The sequence below is a fragment of the Danio rerio genome, chromosome 20 (assembly GCF_049306965.1).
Source record: "Danio rerio strain Tuebingen ecotype United States chromosome 20, GRCz12tu, whole genome shotgun sequence".
Lineage (NCBI taxonomy): Eukaryota > Metazoa > Chordata > Actinopteri > Cypriniformes > Danionidae > Danio > Danio rerio.
The window spans coordinates 41,971,639-41,987,666 of record NC_133195.1 but is presented as its reverse complement, the minus strand read 5'-3'; the positions used below and the strand labels follow the sequence as shown (position 1 = coordinate 41,987,666).

General features: G+C 37.0%; 1 protein-coding gene across 1 annotated transcript in view; it reads right to left on the bottom strand.

The window, feature by feature from the left end:
* The window catches only part of mpv17 (mitochondrial inner membrane protein MPV17), a 45,075-nt gene that overhangs the window by 9,416 nt on the left and 19,631 nt on the right, over window positions 1–16,028 (bottom strand). Inside the window, exons 3-5 of the mRNA NM_201165.2 lie at window positions 12,444–12,559; window positions 9,556–9,648; window positions 4,828–4,923 (exon numbers count right to left, since the gene is read on the bottom strand). Coding sequence (NP_957459.2) covers window positions 4,828–4,923; window positions 9,556–9,648; window positions 12,444–12,559 — 305 coding nt within the window. The remainder of the gene's footprint in view (window positions 1–4,827; window positions 4,924–9,555; window positions 9,649–12,443; window positions 12,560–16,028) is intronic.

Genomic DNA, 16,028 nt, shown 5'->3' with positions numbered 1-16,028 from the left:
TTTTGGGGGGTGAACTATTTTAAACTTTAACTTAACTCTAACTTAAATTACTTTATTTTTTACTTGATGTTTTACTTGGTGTTGGCTAAATCTAAAGTAAAGTGAAGTTACTTGTATAGTTATTTGGTTAAACTTAAAAATGTAAACAGAAAATGCCCCAAATATGTATTGTGTATATATTTTAGTCTGCTACTGTTACTTCTCTGTGTCCTGTCCTTATATTGTCTTTTCCTGCATATTAATATTTGTGGATGAGTTAAGTGTGATAGTGTTTTGTTAGGTTTTAAAGTATTCATTCATTCATTCATTCATTCATTTTCTTGTCGGCTTAGTCCCTTTATTAATCCGGGGTCACCACAGCGGAACGAACCGCCAACTTATCCAGCAAGTTTTTACGCAGCGGATGCCCTTCCAGCTGCAACCCATCTCTGGGAAACATCCACACACACATTCACACACACACTCATACACTACGGATAATTTAGCCTACCCAATTCACCTGTACCGCATGTCTTTGGACTGTGGGAGAAACCGGTGTACCCAGAGGAAACCCACGCGAATGCAGGGAGAACATGCAAACTGCACACAGAAACGCCAACTGAGTCAAGGTTCGAACCAGCGACCTTCTTGCTGTGAATCGACAGCACTACCTACTGCACCACTGCCTCGCTGTTTTAAAGTATAATTATAGATATAATACCATTTCTTGGTGAATTTTCTTTAGAAATGTAGTAGGTTTCATATGTATTTGAAACTTATATTTATTACGTATTGATTATTGCTTTATATTTTTAAGGTAGAATATTTTAAATTCAGTCTGGGAACTACAGATACAAAATAGTCTTTTGGCTAATTCTGAAACATTGCACATTTCTGTATTATTAATGTGTATTTTCCTGTCAAATAAACCTAAACAATTTTAAAAATTAAAGGAATAGTTTGACTTAGGGGAACTGGGGGAAATAAGTACTGAACACGTCACCATTTTCGTCAGAAAACTCATTTCTCAAGGTGCTTTTGACTTGAAAATTGCATCGGATGTTGGTAACAACCAAAGAAATCCATATATGCAAAGAAAACAAATCTAATTAGTTTACAAATGAATTATGCATAATAAAATTAAAAGACGCAGAGAAAAAGTATTAAACTGAAGAAAGGGAGGTGTGGAAAGACAGTGAAAGTCAGGCAGCAGCTGAAATCCCTCAGTAGTTCTTCAGCAACCCTCTGTTTTTTCTTTTGTTTTATTTTGATGTTAGTATTGTTTGGGTTTTTACCAAAATCATGGTTAATTCCATGTCAACAGCTAGTTTAATATTATTATTATCAGGAAAAAAACATGACGTGTTCAATATTTATTTCCCCACTGTATATAAACTAATTTACCTGTAATTACAGTTTAAAATGACATTAAACAAGAACAAATAAGAAGAACAAAAGAATGAAAAATAAAGGCAATCATATATAAATGGAATAAATCTTCTCATAAATTGAGAAATTTTTTAAAGTATTACAAAAAAACAGAAGAATAAAAGTCTTTAGGTAAGTGCAGTCACCATCAGATCATTCAGTTTCCCTGGAGACTCGCTCTGGTTTAAAAGCCTCAGACACGATCAGAACATCCACTGTCCAATTCACAGCTCAATCCCGACCTGAGATCAAACCCATGACCTTTCCATTACACCAGCCCAGCCTTAACCACTAAACCAGCGCCTAATGAGTGTCATCGAGCTGCCAGTCCAGCCGATTACTTCTGCCTTAAAGGCCACTACAGCTCTCTCTCACTCTTAAAAACCTATACAGTCATTAAACACGCAACACCATGCACACAAGTTTAAATAACCATCAGTCGTCCTGATTAAACCCAAACCAGTCCTTTAAATAACCAACAGCCAGCAGACATGTTTGAATGGATCAGAGTGATATTCTTTCACGCAGTCTTTTAAGTGATTGGCTTTCAGCTAGCATTGTGTTTGCACAGGCTGTTTGGGTTAATGAGCGCATTTATCATTAGCTTTCTGTCCTTTCTGACATTTAGGTGACTGACCTTTGAGTCTCATTTTAACTCCGCCACCTTCGCCACATAAATAATTGATGGTCCTCACTCAGAGACAATGCTGCGTCAAGCGTTGCTCCTACGAGCCCATGAGTCACTGCTCTCTCTTCATCCCTTCATCCTCCAACCAGCGGAAACTCTCCATAATTACACTGTTCCAATATGAGGGTCACAGGACAGAGAGCAGGTGTGAGAAACCGGGCTTTCAGGTTTTTGGAAGAGATTTTTGAATATAGGTACAGTGGTCGTGAGATATGAAAGTAAATCAGTAGCAAACCTTGAGAGCTTGCCATCTAAATGTGAGAGTTTGTGAATGTGGTAATATTTACACTCACTGGCCACTTTATTAGGTATACCTGTCTAACTGCTTGTTAATGCAAATTTCTAATCAGCCAATCACATGGCAGCAACTCAATGCATTTAGGCAAGTATACCTGGTTAAGATGATTTGCTGCAGTTCAAAACCGAACATCAGAATGAGGAAGAAAGGTGATTTAAGCGACTTTGAACATGGCATGGTTGTTGGTGCCAGAGGGGCTAGTCTGAGTATTTCAGAAACTGCTGATCTACTGGGATTTTCGCGCACAACCATCTCTAGGGTTTACGGAGAGAGCGGCAGTTCTGTGGGCGCAAATGCCTTGTTTATGCCAGAGGTCAGAGGAGAATGGCCAGACTGGTTCGAGCTGATAGAAAGGCAACAGTAACTCAAATAACCACTCGTTACAATCGAGGTATGCAGAAAAGCATCTCAAAAAGCACAACACATCAAACTTTGAGGCGGATGAGCTACAGCAGCAGAAGACAACACCGGGTGTAATTCCTGTCAGCTAAGAACAGGAAACGGAGGCTATAATTCGCATAGGCTCACCAAAATTAGACCAAAGAAGATTAAATAATGTTGCATAGTCGGCTGAGTCTCGATTTCTGCTGCAACTTTCAGATGGTAGGATCAGAATTTGGCATCAAAATCCTGAAAGCATGGATCCATTCTGCCTTGTATTAACTTGTATTAATAAGCTGGTGGTGGTGGTGTAATGGTGTGAGGGATATTTTCTTGGCACACTTTGAGCCCATTAGTACCAATTGACAATTATGTCAACGCCACAGTCTGTCTGAATAAGAATTTTACTGGAGGTTTAGCATTGGCTGAAAAATACCAGCTGTGCATATAGCCCATTTATTAGGAATAATTTATTACAATTTATTAAGAAAACAGGCCCACAGTGGCTCCTTCTAATGCAGCAAATTCAATTTTTCTTTTTGACATTTGTCATCAATTTATTAGTAAGTGACGGTTTAATACTTTTTGGTTGGAAACGGTTTATTTGCCGGAGCAATGTATTAAAGGTAATAATGTTGTAAATAATGTTTAGTTTCCTAAATAGACCAATTGTATAGATTCATAAGAGCTCAATGTATTATCATGACCCACAGATACTATATGTTTCCTATTAATGTTTTGAAAGTGTGGGTAGCCATTGACTTGCATCACCAATTTACAGTTTCAGGCAAGAAAAATGTCTTTAAAGTGATAGTTTTCCTTACTATTTTCTCACTTTCATGATTCTTTTTTCTGTTGAAGCAAAAAAACAAAAAACAAAAAAGAGATTCTGAAGAATGTTGGGAACCGGTAGCCATTGACTTCTATAGTAGGAAAAAAAATACTTTGGAAGTCAATGGCTACCGACCGGTTTCAGACATTCTTCATAATATCTTCTTTTTGTGTTCATCAGAAGAAAGAAATTCAAACAGGTTTACACAAGCTGAGGGTGTGTCAACACTGACACAATGTTCATTTTTGGGGGAACTATCCTTTAATGTTTTACTGAAGAAAAAAAAAATCCAAAACATCTTGCATGGCCAGGGGGTTATTATTTTTATGTAAACTATCCCTGTAGATACTATGTATTTATCCAAAATTTTAAGTACAATGTATTTAATGTGTTCATGTTATAATGGAAAACATTTTTGCTGGGATATTGGTATGGTTAAAGACATATTTAATCAACCCAGACACATTCTGAAAACGTACCACTATATACATTTCTAAAGAGTGTCAAATATATCCAAAGAGCTACGTTTTTTGCAGCTTCTACTTTTCGCATAAATCCACCAGAGGCCGCTGTCGACTGACTGACCGACTGACCCACCCTACTCCTTCCATAAACCCAACCAATAGTGATTTCAAAGGCACCGCTTGACCTGCCCACACACTTCCTTTAACCCAACCGACAGTTTTAAAAAGCAATCCAGAAAAAGAAAAGCTCTTGCCTGAATTTTACCTCGTTTTCAGATTTTACCTCATTCTCACCCAGTTATTTACTTGTTTACTTTATTTTTTGGCTTCTATTTTTGTCTTACCCGCTTCTGGAGCCATTCTTCGCAGACTTAAGCCACGTTGTCGTGGTTAGCTCCACTCTACATCTCAAGTCCGCTGACGTACATGGCGAGGTAACTGGACGAACTGGTAACTGTTCGAAAGCCATCCTCATGGAGGTATGCGCAAAAAGGAAGAGCGTCATACCATCCCGCAGAGTTCATTTTAAAAATGAAATGCAGCCATACGTACTTCTAACTACATAATTTGCAATCTCCAGAAACGTATTTAGGGACACATTTTTAGAATGAACCCGTGTTGTATTTAGTGGTTAGATTAAAATTGAAGGGTGGGTTAAGGTACATTAATTAGGCTAACAGTGTAATTCCTGATGTAAATAGAAGTACATTTGTGCCATCACAGTCTGTGTATTTAATTCAGGCGTGTGATAGATTACCCTCTGAAGTTTGGCAACGTTTTCCTCCACAGTCAGACCATTGAGGGTTCCAGTTATTCCCAGAAAAGCACCCAAGAAACACGGAGCAAAGCCCACCTGTGGAGATATAAACGGCAGAAAATATCAAAGTTGAAAACCTTCTCATTACTTTTTAGGTGATATATAACCTTACATGATTATTCAAGTTCAGTGTTCATAATACATGCCATTATACACCTAATCCAGCGCAATTGTTAATTTATAGACTACTGACAGACACTTTTTTTATGTCTAATAGAAAATGCAAGACACATGTTGAAAGCTATTATGGAGACAATGAAAGAATGATACGATGATTTATTATTAGCATGCTAGATTACTGGAATCCTTTCAGTGTGGTTTTCCAAAGGACATCCCATGTCACAGAAATCATCAAAAATGAGTTAAGCACAGAGTAAAACCAGAATTTTGGGTACAATGTCCACAAGTTTTTATGTTTTTTTTTAAAGTACAAGATCCATTTCTTTTTGAAAGGCATAATATTAAACAGAGTTAATGGAAGATAGAAAGGAAAAACCTACAGCAATGAAAAAAATGCATGAAATGGAAAAAAAAATTCTTAGGACTTACTATTATCTGTAAATCCAGAGTTATAAGTATAATTTGTTTAAACTACCAATAATATTTATTCTCAATGGAATTAAAAATTGTAATTTAGAGTATTTTTGGAGATAAAAAAATTGCAAAAAGAAAATGCAAAATAAAACTGCTCAATTGAATAATTTGTAATAAATGCCTTCATACCCTTGTAAAATAAAACAAATAGTAGCATTTTACTCAAACTCATATCAAATAAATCCAGTAAAAAACAGAATTTTCATGTGGTATTATAATTTTTGGTAAATTTACACGCGCGTGTGCGCACACACACACACACGCACACACGCACGCACGCACGCTCGAACACACACACAATAAATAATACAGGTTTTTATTTATGTTCATGCACAAAACAAACAATATGGAGCCTCACATTTTAAGCACGTCCATGAATGAAGAAAGGACAACATAAAGATTTTTTTCTTTTCATCATCACCACTCATGAATGTTGTTTGCATTTACACTTTATAGGTGTTGTGATTCAACAGATCTTTACGCACGCATTGATTGAAACATCCGTTTATTGTTAATTGAGTTCTTATTCATTTTGCTATAAATAATTACAATAGTAAGGAATTTAAATTGTATTTTCAATAGAAAATTGACATCTAGTGATGGTTACATTTTTTTAAACCGTAAAATATTATTGAAGGAAAGACAAGTATTTTTGTGGCTTGCAAGCCATAGGTTCCCTACTACTGCTGTACACTGTACAAAATGCTGGGTCACACATAATACCTTCATGTTATCCCAGAGAAAACCAATTAAGTTATCTTAATCGTTTTTACAATTTTACGTTGACTGAATATCCACCAATTACAATTATTAAATATTGTGATATGAATATAACTTCCCAAGATGTCTCTATTTAAAAAGAGTTTACAGTTTCACATAGGGATGATTTTAAAACCAATATTAAAGCACAGATAAAAACAATAGAACAAAGAAAAAATGTAATAAAAATTGCTTTATGGTTTTCGGTTGAGTCGTAATTCACAGTAATTCAATAATCAAATGTAAAATAACACTCTATAGTCTTCATTGTATAAATAATTAAACACAATTATTCTTTGTTAAAGTGGCAAACTTTACAATTTCTGGTGCCCAAATGGTTTAAATTCACTTGAAATTGCGTGTGATGTGACTATTCGCCAGATATCGATGCTGAAACCATATATTTTGCAGCTCTAGACTGTGGGACTCTTATTTTGTTAAATTTTTATGACTCAATCTAGCCTCAAGAACTAATTGAAATGTCTAAGTAATACCAGAGGACCTCTTAAGATTTACACAGCCGATTAAGTCCCTCAACAATATCCACAAAAACGTACGCAAACACACACACAACTTCTTGCCGCCTTATAAGCTTTCAGAAATGTAGAAAATGGGTCTCTAAAAATAGCAGTAGAATCTGTTTTGTGGATAAATGAGGTAGGCTGTTGTTTGGGTGTAATCCGCAGATGGGGAAAGGGCCTGTCTTGCGTGCTTTTGTCCGCTTCATCCTGTAGATTCATTCCAGCGATCATGTAAACAATGACTTATGCAAACACTCATTTTTTTGACTGCCTATCAAGGGATGGATTACTTGACATGCATGAAGGGAGAGCTGGGCTGGAAAACCCAAAAGGGATCAAGCACACAGCAACAGCAATAAATAACAGCTCTTAAGCACTTTACATGCGTCTGCATACTCCAGTAAAGACTTTACAATCTGTTCCAACCTGAACTTTCACTAGCTCTAGTTGGAACCAAGATGTCTTGTACTGCAGTTAGGAAAAATCTTGAGTTTATTCTTGGTCTTTCGTGTAATTTGGGAGCATTAAAGGGTAGTAAATGATGGGGAAAAGAGCGAGGAGAGTGTGAGGGAAAGACGCAAAGCCAGATTTTTCATTGATGTAAATGAACAATGTATTGGTGCATGTGCTTTATAGTTCTAGTGTACTCCATACAGATGAGTGGACTTAAAAAACCACCTATAGCAGGGCTATCAAGCTGCCGGCCCACCCCCCTCCTCCCTCCAGCCCGCAACACCTTAACACCCCCCTCCCCTCTGCCCTTCACTTGATGAGATCTTTTTGTTCCCCCCCCACTTTTAGTTTTTCTCATGACCATCAACTCGAACACCCCCCCCCTTTTCGTTTTTCTCGTGACCGTCAACCAGACAAGTGTTTGCGTAAGCATTTCACTGCATATCATACTATGTATGGCTGTGTATGTGACCAATAAAATTTGCATTTGATTTATATGTTATAATTATTGGGCGACACGATGGCTCAGTGGTTAGCACTGTCGCCTCACAGCAAGAAGGTCACTTTCTGTGTGGAGTTTGCATGTTCTCCCAGTGTTTGTGTGGGTTTCCTCCGGGTGCTCTGGTTTTTCCCCTACAGTCCAAAGACATGCGCTATAGGTGAATTGGATAAACTAAATTATCAGTAGTGTATCGATTATAATGAGAGTGTATGGGTATTTCCCAGTACTGGGCTGCATCTGGAACGGCATCCACTGTGTAAAACACATACTGGATACATTGGTGGTTCATTGCGCTGGGACGGCCCCAGATGAATAAAGGGACTAAGTCGAAGGAAAATTAATGAGTTAATCAATATTAATATTATTATACGTTTCTCTGGATGACTTGAATCTGATTGGTCAGTCATAAAATCTGTGAAACTTATAACACAGGCTCATCTGGGTACTGCAAATTATTGATACAGCACATTTTGTGTGTGGCTTTTATTTAGCTAGATGTACATCATTCCTTACTTATTAATATAAATAGTGTACTACATTCTGAAAAATATATACTTTATGACATATAAATAAGCTATTAAATATTATAATATTACAATAATAAACAAATTAATTTCCCAGTGATGGGTTGTAGCTGGAAGGGCATCCATGGCGTAAAACATAAACTAGATAAGTTGGCGGTTCATTCTGCTGTGGCGACCCCTGATTAATAAAGGGACTAAGCCGAAAAGAAAATGAATCAATGAATGAATGAGTTCGATTATCAGAGAATGTTCAGTTGTTACAATGAAAGCATCCACAATAATGAACACTAATCAGATTTGAGGAAATCCACAAAAGGTTGCCATACTGTTTAATAATCATTATCATCAATAATATACAATGCCATACATGTTTATTACCTTCAAATTGTTACCATCAGGTCGTGGATATTGTGTTCCCAGAAGTTTAAGAAATTCATTCATTCATTCATTTTCTTGTCGGCTTAGTCCCTTTATTATTCCGGGGTCACCACAGCGGAATGAACCACCAACTTATCCAGCAAGGTTTTACGCAGCGGATGCCCTTCCAGCCGCAACCCATCTCTGGGAAACATCCACACACACATACACACACACTCATACACTACGAACAATTTAGCCAACCCATTTCACCTGTACCACATGTCTTTGGACTGTGGGGGAAACCGGAGAACCTGGAGGAAACCCACGCGAAGGCATGGAGAACATGCAAACTCCCCACAGAAACGCCAACTGAGCCGAGGTTCTAACCAGCGACCCAGCGACCTTCTTGCTGTGAGGCGACAGCACTACCTACTGCGCCACTGCCTCGCCGAAGTTTTAGAAATAAAACGAAATTATCATTTATACCTCAAGCAACTAAGTTTTTAAATTCATCCTCTCTCAGTTGCAGTTGACCACTGGATATTTATTTAGAGTAGGGGTACCATGGTACTTTAGGTTTTTAAATGACTTATTTTAATTATATAAATGCCAAATGTGAAATGTCAGATGTCTTTGTGAGTGTATGCTGCAAATGAAGTTACCCCAAGGGAACAAATAAAGGTAACTAACTACCTAACTAACATAATTTAAATATAATAATAAATTGATATTTTAGCAAAGAAAGCAACAATGTTATGGAATGCAGAGGCATTTTTAAAAATGTTATATTATTAGTTATTTATTTTAATTGCAATTGTTGTTATGGGAGCTGTACTAATTAATAGACAGAGGAAGAAAATTGCAGTTACAAAATATGTTGGATTATAATTACCATATTACTTATATTATTAATCAAATAAAATAAAAATCAATTTGTGATCTGTTTGTGGCCCACCTGGTCAACAAGCATTTTCTTCAGAGCTGCACTTTTAGTACCGCCTGTAACAAGTTTGTCCAGCACCTTGTACCATCCACCGACCACTGGACCCTTGAAAAAAAACACAAAAAACCCTCATTAAAAGCCATATCAGACATAAAAACCCCCAAACACTTCAATAAACAATCACGAACACAAGCCCAGAACATTGAAGTCGTGCCAGTGGTGTCATTTGTTTATGACGCGATTATGAAAACAGAGGCTGTAATTAGCTCCAATCCTCTGTGAATTAATGAGCTTTCTTTTCTTTTTCCCAGTGTGGCTTCAGTCTGGCTCTGATTAACAAACTGATCAATAAATGTGTCAAAAAGTGTCTCCCGCGACTGTTTCAGTCAACAAAGACAGCTGAAATCTTCTGCAAATCCCTCTTTTAATGCAAATATAATTTGCGGTTCAGCAGCATCCGTGCAAAATCACCCACCAATGTCAAATTATGCATATGGGCGTCTTTAATAAACAGCTGTGCGCTGCTTTGAAAACCCGTTTGTCATTTGTCAATGCACAGTTGATATACGGCAGCTTTGTTCATTCTTCTCTGTCCTTTTAACAAAACAAAGATGTCAAATGACACATAAAATGATTAATATTGAGCTTCTGTCTAACTAGCAGTAAGAATCCAGTCTGAAACCCTAAATGTACAGAATACAAGCACGTCGGAAAGTAAAAATAACTGCTGTTCAATGCACAGAAAATAATTTCAGGAGTAGCAGGACAAACATTAGCTGAAGTTCTGACCTGTGGTTCAGTCTTTTGTTCTAACAGCAGTGAAACAGATTTTACTGCTCTAATAATAACGACCGAGGACTGATGTTTAAAGGCTGAAGCGAGTGTGCTCAGGCTTGTAAAAGCTTTGAATCATACAGGCCATTTGCAGATTAGACCTCAAGTCATTTGGATAGAACTAGTGCATTAGTGCTGTGTGTGTGCGTGAGCGAGAGGTAGAGAAGAGCTCAATATGTCAATCACTATCTGCAGCTGTGCAACTTCATTATCTTTTTACAAACACAACACCTCTACACATGATCTGCAGACCTGTAAACAGTTGCGTTTGTGTTACTCTTCAGATCGCGAGAATTTAAAGGTGCCATATAGCGCATTGATTCAATAAGTTAAATTGTTCTCTGATACAGTATCTACAGAGTAGGTATGTGGCTTAGGCAAGTTAAAAAATAAATTTCTAGGAATAGTTTTATTTGCTCACTTATTAACAGAGGAATGGGGTATATGCCGAAGCATGCTTATAGGACTTCTAATTTGCCAGTAACCTAGGTTAAGTGCTTTCGGTGAACTGTTTGCCATGGCAAAAACGGTGCGTTTAAGGTCTGTTTTCTTTAAAAATTAGCGATCTCCACTGGCTGAGTGATGTCCGATATAAAGTGCGTCTCAGATTGTACAAGAAGCACCGCATTAAATTACATTTCCACCCCGCCTTGTCTTTAAAATATGAGCATTTATTTTAATCCAGTATATTCAATGGAGCTTCTGCGCTAGCCCGCCAATTCTGACAGGCGTGTGCGAGTAAACGGTATTTTGTCTCGTTTTATCCTTGAGCAAATAAATGAATGCCAGAGTCTGTTTTACTGAATGTATTTTAATTACATTACAACATTGATGCTGTAAAAGGAACCATATAAAATGGAACAAAACTTACAATTACAGGTCACCGGAAGTTTATCAGCATTGTAACAACACTAGCTCGGCATACCCTATTACCCCTAGAATCAGAAGGTCCATTTTGACCATATTTGGAAAGGTAATGAATATTAATGAGCTCTGTTCTGACATGCCTGTAGCTCTTTGCCTGCTTTCTCACACTGAAAACCCTAATAAGTTGACTGAACAAAATTAATTGAGTAAACTTGTTGCCTCAACTTAATTGAGTAACGGAGTCTCCCAAAACTTGCATATTTAAGTTTATTTAACTTTTTAACAATTGTTCAGTTCAGTGTGTGTGTCTGTGTGTGCTATTTTATACTATGAAACAAATGTTTTAAAGAAAAATAAGTAGCCATTTATTCCCATTATGGTGTATAATTATACCTGAAGCCTTGTTTTCTGATAAAAAAGACCTTGCATTAAAACAGGAGGGCCGGTGTCCTGCAAAGTTTAGTTCCAACCCCAATCAGACACACCTGGACTAGCTAATCAAGCTCCTACTAGGCTTTCTAGAAACATTCATGCAGGTGTGTTGAGGCAAGTTGAAGCTTAAATCTGCAGGACACCAGCTCTCCAGGACCGAGTTTGGACATCCATGAAATAAAATAAGATTTAGTTATGCTCGTTTTCTACACCTCCACCTAGCCACTCTGCTCCTCCTAAAAACCTATTTTAGACAGGACATCTTTCTCTAAAAAGAGACTTGATTTAGACTTGCTTCAGACTTGTTTGACTGCAGACTAACCCAAACATCTCAATAAAGAAATTCTGCTTGTTTGAGTCTCCTGTACTCGGTTCTCATTAATTTACTTTTTCCAACAATACTATTGTACTGTGTTTAATTAAAAAAATATAGCTTTGAATATTATGTAATAAAGCTTTTCTAGAAATCCTATATGCCAGATATTCATAATACGGTTGATGGTTCACATGAGACTATAACTATATATCGGTGGCCAGCAAAATGTAAAATAAAATGTAAAACAAATTGAGTATAAAAAGGTAATAAATGACCTTTTAGATGTGTTTTTTTAAACTTATATTTTACTTTCATACACTGACACACATCAATGTTTTGTTTGTATCTCTCTTGGCATTATTTTTCAATTACATCAGTCCAAAAACAAACAAAGTGTGAGAATCTCATGAGGAACACAAATGCAAATGGAGCAGAATCACAAGAGACTTACGACAAAAAAGAAGCCAATGCTCATCATCTTGGCGGTGCGTCTCGCGTTGTGATTGGCCAGTCCACGGCGCTCAATCAACTGCTGAGAGATGACATCACCCACACCCACCAGAGAGCCTGAAAGGGAGAGAGAGAGTAAAAATGAGACCGAGACAGACATCTGTTTGCCAAGTCGCACAGCATGAAGACCCACACTCAGGTAATCACACCATGGAGAACTGACAGGAAACACTCATTCAGATTTTTGCCGCCCCATTCACTCCCTATTACTGACTCAAGAGACGATGCAAATCCTGACTTTCTGACCTTTCGACTATCAAGAGCTACCTTTCCATTCAAAGTTGCCAATTTAACTTTATAGAGAATGTTAATTATTGCATATTTAAATCAAGAACAATTGACAACAGGCCGATGAAAAGGGCAAGAAATATATATATATATATATTTTTTTTTTATGTATTAGGGATGTGCCTAGATCTTGCGAGACTACAGTAAATCGTGACTTTATTTCCCATCGAGGTGAAAAGTTGACTTGTGAGTTGTGATGTTATGGAGCGTGAGGGTGAATTCAGCACTAAAGATAGGAGGCAAGATTCGATTTGAACCGCACATCTAGTGCTTTGCACATACCTGGCAACCTTGGCTGCCTGTGTTGCCTGATACGTGTTTGCTTGGGAGTGTGAGTGTGCATTTTGCGACTGGATAGTCCATACACACACGGTTGTTTAACACTATTCTCTGCACCTATTGAGTCAGTAAAGGACCACAGACACACACACACACACACACACACACACACACACACACACACACACACACACACACACATAGCCTTCGAGTGCGCACACACACACACAGTGAACTCCTGTAGACACACCAGTTGTCACAAACATCATCACTGAACGCACATTAAAAAGTTCAATTTGTAGAAAGGAGTTCTAATGTGAAACTGTACAGAGGAGAAGCCAGTCAGTAGAGTTTATAGCAAAACATTTTGCAGTGTTTGCATGTCCTTTACTGCATAGAATTCAGTAAAATAGAAGTAAAACAACATACATTACAGGTTGATTCAAAAAAGCGCCCAAATAATTTAGCATTTTCAGATTTTTTTTCAGTTGAATAAAAGACTATTTTCCATTCATATATTTCATCTTTGAAGATTTCTTATAGTGTAAAAATGTTGTCTCGTTCTCATGATCTCAATCTCGTCTCGTCACACCCCTAATATATATATATATATATATATATATATATATATATATATATATATATATATATATATATATTGCAAATTCTTTCAATTGAATGCACTGACTTTACGAGGCACAATTATTTCTTATGCAACAATCCTAACACATACCAAATTTCCAAATAGTGTAAGAGGCTAAACTATCATATGCATTTGTTTACATGACAAAACATGTCTTTTTGACTCAAGAGGGTCCATGCTGACTCCAAAGGCACATACTGATAAGATCAGAGCCTGGTATGTGGACTTTGGGGTTTTTTCAATGTGGGCACATGTTGATTGGTCAGTTTGAATGTCTCAGCATTTGGGCTTTAGTCACATGGTCAAGAAAGATACAAAATAAGTGTAAAACTCTGCTCTGGCTCTTTTCCTGGCCTGTCTTTTCTGTCTCTGCGCTTACCTGCTCTGCTCTTCTCCTTCCCTTGAGTTTATCTTTTCTGACTCTAATGGAATCAGGCTAACTTCCGGGCCAACTTTCTTTGTCTCTCTCTCTCCCTCCCCCTGTGTCTCTCTTCTACTTCTGGTAACTTTAATTTTACATTTAAGCTGGGTACAATTAATATCATATGATTTATCATTTTATATTTTATACAGTTATTTTGTAATTAATACAGTTGTAACCATAGAGAATTATTGTCATTAAATCATCTTATTTTCAAGTATTTGTGAATTACTTTTGATTTAACATAAACACTTAATTGCTCCATATTGAAATAAAATACAATTACATAATATCAACGCTCTTCCACATTTTAAGCTATTAATACTACCCTTATTTCTGTTTTTGGTATAGGATTGCAGAAGAATGACTTGACTAGAAATGTACAGTTTTTTACCATCATCCTGATCACTCGGATCACTTCTAGTCACTCGGCAGAATTACAGTTCAAACCGCTGTGGTTAAAAACCATTACTACAATAGTATAAAAATAATAGCAGAGATCGCAAAATAACCAAGATCGCAACTATACTCAAACTAAGATGCAGCAACTTTAAGACATCTAACCAGTCACTTTACAATGACCTTTAAATGTCACACGGTAAAATTCCCATTGCATTGAGACCCTCTCATGAACCCTACGGGGGGCTGTTTCCTAATAGCAGGGACAGATGTTATCCTGTAAAACACGATTAGTCAAACAAGCCATGCAACACATTTTTTAGGACACTCAGGTCAGACACTCTGCCCTGACAGAAATCAAATAATGTATGTGTAAATAAAGAAGTGTGCTTGGAGCAGAAATTCATTTTTTAAATATATTTAGTAGGGCTGTGTAGTTAAATCAAAATGAAATTTTGAGATTTTGGCTTTCAATTATCATGCAAAAAAAGTAATCAAGATAAAACAATTATTACATCACATCTCATCCCTTTTTCAGCGGTTCTTTTTTTACTTTGTTTTAGCTGCCCATTCTGCTATGGTATTGAGAACTGTGAAGTTTGATGATCTCAAAAATATATAGGTGTAATATCAACCATTTACAGAAAGACAAATAGTAATAGTATGCGTCTAAGCTTAAGGCAAACCCCACTAATAATAATATTAATAAAAAAAAATCATTCATAAGGTAGGGTCACAATTTGGCGTCAACAATATGAAAGCATGGATCTATCCTGCCTTTTATGAATGATTCAGAATGGTGATGGTGTAATGGTGTGGGGTTTTTTTTCTTGGAACACTTTGGGCACATTAGTACCAGTTTCTCATTGTGTCAACCGCACAGCCTACCTGAGTATTGTTGTATGCACATTCCACTATGACCACAGTGTACCCATCTTCTGATGTCTAGGATAACGAGCCATGTCATAAAGCTTGAATCATCTCAGACTGGTTTCTTGAACAATGAGGTCACTGGACTCAAATGGCCTCCACAGTCACCGGATCTCAATCCAATAGAGCACCTTTGGGTTGTGGTGGAAGGGGAGATTCACATCATGGATGTGCAGCCAACAAATCAGCGACAACTGTTTGATGCTTTTATGTCAATATGGACCAAAATCTCTGAGGAATATTTCCAGTGCCTTGTTGAATCAAAAGTTCTGAAGGCAGAAGGGAGTCCAACCCAGTGCTAGTAAGATGTACCTAATAAAGTGGCCTGTGAGTGTGTGCGTGTACATATATATAAATTTTTTCCCATAATGGAGTGGCCAAATTAGGGATGAAAATTTGTACAAATTCCCATAATCGATCACTGTAACAATCAATTAATAATTTAATCATTAACCCTAGCAATACCATATGCGTCTACTTCTGTCACTGAATATGAGACCCAAAACACATGCATCCTCAAACAAAAGGGAAAAGATTTTACTCTAAATAAAAGTCAGGTCTGGTTA